This window comes from Pteropus alecto, unplaced genomic scaffold (assembly GCF_000325575.1).
Source record: "Pteropus alecto unplaced genomic scaffold, ASM32557v1 scaffold92, whole genome shotgun sequence".
In the NCBI taxonomy this organism is placed as follows: Eukaryota; Metazoa; Chordata; class Mammalia; order Chiroptera; family Pteropodidae; genus Pteropus; species Pteropus alecto.
In genome coordinates this window covers 1,482,242-1,490,546 of record NW_006432447.1, presented here as the reverse complement: position 1 = coordinate 1,490,546, position 8,305 = coordinate 1,482,242, and the positions used below count along the sequence as shown (strand labels likewise).

Here is an 8,305-nt window from a genome sequence, read left to right as displayed (position 1 = left end):
TGATAATTATTCATCAACGTCATTTCTCATGGCTACCTATTATTCCACTATGAGTGGGCCATAATTTTTGTAACTGATCCCATGTTCTTAGATACTTCAAACCACCTGATGGGTTTTAATGTGCCAGATCTCAGGGAGAAATACGTACAGCAGACGCCCACTGAGCAAGGAGTTTGTTTGGTCGAGTGTGTTCCTCACAGAAGGCCATCTTTTCCTCTGCAGCCCTGTTTGTACCATTGTGCAGCCAGTTCACTGTCAGGGTAGGTAGGTGAGTTCATTGTGGGGGTCACCACTTTGTTGGGAAGAGAAGGAACTGGTGGTCCCCAAAGAGGTTCATTTCCTACTTCAGTCCCGGACCTTAAAGCACCTTTGCTTTTTGGAAGGATCAGGAAGACCTGCTCTGTTTTCTTATTCTACCAGTATCGTAGGACCTCAGACTCGATGGCAGGAAAGTCTCTGTTCTGTAGTTGGCCCCGCTGGGTTTTGCCATGTTTGCAAAGCCATTATTTCTGGGGAGAATGACAGTGAGTGACAGAGTTGGGGCAAGCTGAAGGCTCTGGAGGACTAGCCTTGAATAAGGAGTTTCGTCAGAAGCTTTTGATTGTTATTTCCACATGCACAAACTCTGCGTTAGCTTAAAACAGGAGTTCTCATCCTACCAGATCCAGCACCCCTCTTACTAACCAGGATTTTGTGGTACTCCCAAACTATCCTGAAGTAAAAGTCAAATATAATACAACCTTTCTACATATATAATTTAAAATATGTGTATCAGGTATCCTAACTGTAATATAAAGGAGAAACAAAAGGAAACTAATTTATTATATAGTTCTGTGTACCTCACCATAAATGCTTGAGCAAACCTACAGTAGAAAAGAGAGTGACGTAATCAGTTGCACACACTTAAACGTAGATTAGTAACTGTGACAACTGAAATACAGACTGATTGAGGGACGTTGTATTGGTGACTCTAACACCACGTTGGGACGTGATTTTTTTTTGACAAGTTCTGATCAAAATACAGATGTCTCTCAGTTGATATCACATTTCTGGAAAATTCAGTGGATATTAATATTACGCAAAAATGGTTTTGTGTCTATAGACACAAAAACAGGTTCTAGGCTAAAATATTTAAAAAGGTTTTTCATGTGTGTGCATATCTTGTGGTACATTCAGAAGTTATGTGGGACAAAGAACAGTTCCTTATGGAGACTGTCCAGAACTCTGGCAGTCACCCACTAGGTGTCAGGAATGTTCCTCCACATACTGTTGTGACAGCCCAACCTCCGAACAGTCCCTGAGGCCCGAGCCATGTTTGCTGAGAACCACTGTTTAGATTCCTCAGTTGCAAGTAACAAAAACCAACCCGAGCAAAAAGGGACATTTGTTATATAAGAATTCAGAGTGACTCACAGGCTCTAAGAATGTGACCAGGCCTCCGGAGACTAGAACCAGGAAAAAAAAAAAAACTATCTGTCTCTGCCTCTACGGTTTCTATGGTTTGGCTGTGCGTCTGTTAACAGAGTGACAGTCATAGCCACACTCAGAGATGAACTAGCAAGGCCGAATTCTTGAGAGAGAATCTGACGGTGTCCTTGAAGATCAGTGTCCATCACTTAGCTAAGCTGTCAGCGGGGGCCATGGGAGTGTGCACTGAGAGTGGGGGTGCAGCCTCTGAGTCCAGGGGCTGTTGTTCCCTGAGAACAGTGGGGAAGGGGAGGCTCAGACACTTAGCAACAATCATTCATTCTGACCTTTCCTCTCAGTTGATTTATCATCATCGTCATCTTCCAAATGAGTATCACTCTAGAAATCATTTTTGTAGTATTGTTTGCTCCCGTTCCCTTATTCTTTTTTAATGGCCACTTGTATCTTCTATTTTAAATTCCAATATATTAAATTATAATAATCATTTATAACTGGCACACTTTGGCATCTCACAGTAACTACACGATAGCAGGTTGATCATTAGTGCCTACTCTGTTCAGGATGCTTTGGCAGCGGTTGAGTGTCGGGGAGGGCATGGCGGGATGAATAAGATGCTTCCCGGCCTGTCCTGAAGGAGCCCCCAGCTGCAGTGGGACAGTGCACGTGGGAACAACTAACTGTCCTGCTGCGGACTGCAGGCTCTTGTAGAATAAGCGCAGGCTTTGGAATACACAGACCTGTAAAATGGGACTAATGACATCTTCCCAGCGGGGCTGGTGGTGACTTAAGTTAGATAGCATGTGGGAAGTGCCTAGCACCGTGCTAGCATATGCTAGGCTCAGTGAATGCAGCTAATGTCCTAGAGGTCCGGTGACATATGGGAACAGGAAGGAATTAATTTGACCTGGAGGAAGAAGAAGGATGACTCTACCAGATAAGAGAGTATTGGAGCAAGATGCTGGACGAGGGTTTCTCTGGGCAGAGGAAGGCAAAGGGTATAAACAGAGTCAGGAAGATGCAGGCTGTGTTTGGAGCATATAAGAATCCTTAAGTGGCTAGAACTTAGTATTTCCACATGGAAATGTAGGGAGAAGGTGCTGTGAGGTGGGACCAAGAGCCCAGGTTGGGGCCGTGCGGGGGCTTGAGTTCTACTACTTCTCAGTTATGAATGGCTCAAGGCCTCAGTTCCCTCATCTGTGAAAAAAGGGAAATATGCCTTCTTTATTGGGTTTTTGTGAGGGTTAAAGGAGAAGGGTCTGGCACACAGTAGGCACTCCAACGTTAATATGCGTAGCCTAAGCAAACAAGGTAGGCACGGATGAGCTGGGCCAGATACAGATTCTTAATGTTCGTCACTCATGGTTTGCCTCATTTTGCAAATCATTGTGAACATGGCTAAGGCTTGTCCTAGCCCAGATCCCTGAGGGAATTCTGCTCTCAATCAATACTCTTCATTCAGAGTAGGACATCCTTCGTAGTTTTTTTTTTTCTGATTTATTCCCCAGCTTGGGCCAACACAGTTCCCTCTGTCTCATGCATTTCAGCCTTAAGTTGTCTCCTCTTTGCGGTGGAGCTGTTCAAACCACTGGGGCATCTGAATAAATTATAGTACTAGTCACAGAGTCTGTATATGGTTTACGCTCTCAGATAATATGTATTTGTTACTGAAATTGCATCCCCTTACATCCCGTTGGCTGGAGGATGAGCTTGTTTTTAATCTTGAATTGTCTTCTGCTTAAAGATCAGGCTTTTCCCCGCCCCCAAGACAATTTGTTACTATACTGTGGTAGTTAGTTCAACACTAAAAAAACCTAAAAGGTAAACTTGGAATTCTTGCTCCTGCAGGCTGTGTTTGGAGCATATAAGAATCCCTAACATGCAGGCTGTGTTTGGAGCATATTCCATCCACCCCATTTCTGTGCCCCGTCATCTCCAGGTAACCGTTGAGAGTAGTTTCTTGTGCACCCTTGCAGAGTTCCTTTATGCAAAACACAGGCACCTGCAAATACAGTCTTATCCCCCACCCTTTTTATGTAAAAGCATAATAAACATACTGTTTTGCACTTTGCTTCCTCCCCACTCCCCCCCAAATAGTCTATCTGGGCATCTGGGAGATCGTTCCGTGTTCGTACAGAGAGAGCATCCTTGTTGATGAGGCAGGATTAGGCAGAATGCACCTAGAAGGTTAGCAGAGATCCTTCGGTTGAGAAAGTCGGGAAGATGGGGTGAAGGAGGGAGCTTCGCAGCAGTGAGAGGACTAAGCAGCCAGCAAGCAACTTTATCTCTTTACCTGAGTGAGTTACCTTAGCTCTCCTTGCACACTGAGGAATGTTGGGTGTGTCCCTAGACAGAGACAAAGGTCTCCTTAGGCCCATGCCAGTCACAGCCTAGGCAGCCACCCTTCAGTGGGGTGATTCCTACCTCATGAGGCCCACCAGTCACAAGGCCTCCCCGGGGAAGGGGCCAGTCAAGAGAGCAGGAGTGAAGCAGATAAGATAGTCCTTATGCTCCCCAAGAAGGCCGTGGGTCCAGAGGACAGGGCCCACTCTGCTCATCCATTCACAGAGAACCCCACGGAGCTCCCTTCATAAGTTGACGTGAACCCATTTTTGCAGACTTCACACAGTGGCTCAATTACATACCTGGCACGAATCTAAGGCATTCCAGAATTGGGCACTGACCCTTTGCTATTCCTTTGGCTAAGCTGATTGTCAGGAAAGCTTGTGTCACTCTGTTTCAGGAGTTGTGCAGCATTTGCAGAATGGCCAGCTGCTGAGGGACATCTATCTAAAGAAACACAAACTCCTACCAAATGACTGGTCCGCAGACCAGCTTTACTTAGAGACCACTGGGAAAAGCCGGACACTACAAAGTGGGCTGGCCCTGCTTTACGGCTTTCTCCCAGATTTTGACTGGAAGAAGATTTATTTCAGGCACCAGCCCAGTGCTCTGTTCTGCTCTGGAAACTGCTATTGCCCAGTGAGAAACCAGTATCTGGAAAAGGAGCAGCGTCGGCAGTACCTCTTACGTTTGAAAAACAGCCAGCTGGAGAGGGCCTACGGGGAGATGGCCAAGATCGTGGACATCCCCACCAAGCAGCTGCGAGCCGCCAACCCCGTAGACTCCATGCTTTGCCACTTCTGCCACAACGTCAGCTTCCCTTGCACCAGGAACGGCTGTATCGGCATGGAGCACTTCAAGGTGATCAAGACGCATCAGATAGAGGATGAGCGAGAGAGGCGGGAGAAGAAACTGTATCTGGGCTACGCACTCCTGGGTGCCCACCCCATCCTGAACCAGACCATCAGCCGGATGCAGCGTGCCGCCGAGGGCAGGAAAGAAGAGATCTTTGCCCTCTATTCTGCTCACGATGTCACTCTGTCACCACTTCTCAGTGCCTTGGGCCTGACAGAAGCCAGGTTCCCAAGGTTTGCAGCCAGGTTGATCTTTGAGCTCTGGCAAGACAGAGAAAAGCCCAGTGAGCATTCTGTCCGGATCCTTTACAACGGTGTCGATGTCACATTCCACACCTCTTTTTGCCAGGACCACCATAAGCGTTCTCCCAAGCCCATGTGCCCCCTCGAAAACTTAGTCCGCTTTGTCAAAAGGGACATGTTTGTGGCCCTGGGTAGTAGTAGTACTAATTATTACGATGCATGTCACAGGGAAGGGTTCTGAAAGGTACACAGTACAGTACATATAGAATCTATGCCAATAAAGAGATGGGACAGGTACGCTTCTAGTTCTATCCTTTGCTAAGGGTACAAGATTATTTATTTCGAAAGGCTAGAAATTGTGCTTGGGAGCCACACAGATGGTTTGGGTTGAACAGTGAGTACGTTGCTATATTCAGGTACATGAGTTACTTGATACACAATGGCTAGTTCACAGAGAAAGGAAGGTACTTTATCATAGCCAGACTTTGCTTACAATGCCAGAATATTTTAATACCTAGAGTTGCCAATCCAAATGTGTATTCCTTTGATCTGCCACGGTACCGTATGATGGAATTAGCAAATCTCAGCCAAATTTTTTTTAATCTGGGACCGTCTTACCTTATCCTTATTCCCCGAAAAATTTCCTGTAGTAGTTTATCTAAAATAGGGCTTGGCAAACTTTTTCTGTAAAGGGCCAGATAGTAAATGTTGTGGACTTTGCGGACCAAAAGGCCACACACAGCCTCTGTCACAGCTATTCAGTTCTGCTCTTGTCACGTGAAAGCAACCACAGACAATACATAATAGAATGAGTGTGGCTGTGCGCACAGGCTGCACAAAGCAGTGGGTCACATTTGGCCCCCAGACTGTAGTGTGCTGACCCCCGATTTAAAACACAGGCTTGACTACAATCGCACTTTTAGCACTTTGAGAACCTGTTGAATACCAAGAATTATTCAGTGGTGCCTCCAGTAACTTCTGCTAGAAACACAGAGTTTAGTCTGTATCTGACATTATAACAAAACAAAGGGAAATAAACATTGACTGAGAATGAATCACAGAAAGATTATTAGAATAATACTTGATGTTTATGATGATTGTGGTATAAGATAGTTTTAAGTATGTTTTAAATATTTGTTTGCTGTAGTCTATTTGCTGTATATTCTGAAACTTTTGTATTCCATTTAGTATTTTTATAGTCTAGGAAAATATTTTCTGAGACCAGTTTTAGATGTGCTCTTACTCCTATGTAATATTCAATTTACTATACCTGGATGGTGTTTAGAAGGGAGCCAGAAGCTGAATTCAGGCACTTTCTTCCAATAAAAGTAATTATGGCTCATTTCCTTTGATAAGCCATAGAATTGGATCAATTTTTAAACCATTTTTGTCCATTTCAAAAGGTAAATTCTAATTGATTTTTAAATAAGTTTTTGGAATAACTTTGTTACTAGATAGTTACATAATCTTTATAAGGTATTTTATATATTAGAAGCAATTATAGTGAAATCTGTGGTTCCTGAACTAATGGTGCTAGTTCTGTGCGAAGAAATGTCACGTGGAAGCGAGATTCTCCAGTGTCATTGGTATTCTGATCTTTTCTCTTTGTTTTTGTCCAGTGTTACATTTAAATATGTCTGTTTCTATTAATAAATTTTGAAGAATACTAGTATAGACCACTAACAGTTTATGTCACTCTAGTTCTTTTCAAGTGAGTGCCAATATTTTTTACATTTGTCCTTTTTTTGTATAAATAAAAACGTTTTAAATTAGAAAACTCTACCCTATGTGTGGGGAAGGGGGACCAGGCCCTATGGCCCCGCAGGGATGACAGAAGGGGACTGACGTCCTGCTTCCTTCTCTGACAGCGGCATCAGAGCTTGGTGGGCCCAGAGGACAGGTCACAGCTGGTAGCCTTGGACTAGGTTCAAATTCATCTTAACTGCTTCTTTTGCTGACAATCATGTGTTATCTCTCGAGTATATGCCTAATTAGTTTTCTTGCTCCCACTCACAATATCTGAATGAGAACTGCTAAACACAGTTTGAAGATTTAAGAACAAAAGTGAATCAGAAGATGCTTTAAAAATCAATTCGCAGCACCTGTTGGTAAAGGTAAATATTTTTGGATGAGAGCCAACATTAAAAGTGTAGATACAAGTTTTGCCCCTGTGATGAGAAAAACAACTTTTGAGGAAAACAGCTTTGTTTTTCTGAATTGCTGCTTAGGCATTCATTTTGCAGTATGACCACCCTGCTCACATCCAGAGCCTGGACATTTAGATAAGAACTTGCATTTAGGATGCCCACCCTAAGTTTCTGCTTCGCTTTTCCCAGGCACTCTTTAAAATAACTGCTTAGAGTTAAGCCTGCAAAAAGTTAGTGACCTCTGCCCCATCTACCTTATCAGTAATAGATGCTCACTGCCCGCCTCTCTGCCCTGCTCGCTCATGACCCCAGGTGGATGACTGCCCTCCCCCCGGCTCAATTGCGCTCCCCACCCCCAATCTGGGATCTGTAAGTAATAAATCTTGTGACTACTTCCTTTGTGTGGATGTATTGAAACTGTGTCTTCTTTGAAAATGACCCATGGGTGGGTTTCACTTCCCCATAGTGGGGGCTCAAATGTAGAAAAAGCTACCTGCCGCCTCTGTGTGGGTGGCTTCTTCATTCAGCAGATCATAATCTGCTATTTTTTTCCCCAGACTTTTAAAAATTTATTTAATTATAGTTGGTATACAATATTAGTTTCAGGTGTATGACAGTGATTAGACATTTATATACTATTCTTAATTTAATACAGTAGCTCTAGCTTCTCAACACAGCCTCCCAAGACATTGGGAATGCATGGCATTAAAATATCTTCCTCAGTATCAGGTTCTAAGACATCTAATTCCATAAATAAACAAACACCGAGCACTGAGCTGAGGTGAATGGATTTAGTCCTTGGTGTCAGGGCAGTGGTCTTAATGGCTCAGTTTATGGCAGGTGTGAATGTACACGTGTATATTCAGCTTTCTTGTTTTTATATTTTAAATGAATACAGGCACACTGGAAAACAAACAATACTGAAAACAACTTCAAAAGTGAAGTTCTCTGTCCCATCTCCAGAGAAAACAGTGTGAGCCTTTCGACAGATACTCTTACAGAAATTTTCCATATAGATGCAGAAATATATGTAATTTTTAATAAGAACAAAATTATATATATTGTTCTGTGGCCTGCTTCCCGTAAAAAATATTTTTTATACATTTGTTTCTTTTAACGACGTGTCTAAGACATGTTTCTCATTAACTTGCTTTCCTTAATATGTCTGCGATAGGTAGGTAGATAGATGATTGATAGATGATAGGTAGGTAGGTAGAGATCTTTTTATAGCCACTGCATAATATTTCATGATATAAATGAAACATTTTTAAAATCTCATGAAAAATGAATGAA

General features: G+C 43.2%; 1 protein-coding gene across 7 annotated transcripts in view; it reads left to right on the top strand.

Annotated features, from left to right (window-relative positions):
* Positions 1 to 6,642, top strand: part of PXYLP1 (2-phosphoxylose phosphatase 1) — a 67,973-nt gene extending 61,331 nt beyond the window's left edge. For all 7 annotated transcript variants that reach the window (XM_025043564.1, XM_006907188.3, XM_025043562.1 and 4 more), the window contains one exon: positions 4,169 to 6,642. In XM_025043564.1, the coding sequence (XP_024899332.1) occupies positions 4,169 to 5,106 (938 nt within the window). In that variant the 3' untranslated portion in view covers positions 5,107 to 6,642. The remainder of the gene's footprint in view (positions 1 to 4,168) is intronic.
* Positions 6,643 to 8,305: the final 1,663 nt, after the last annotated feature.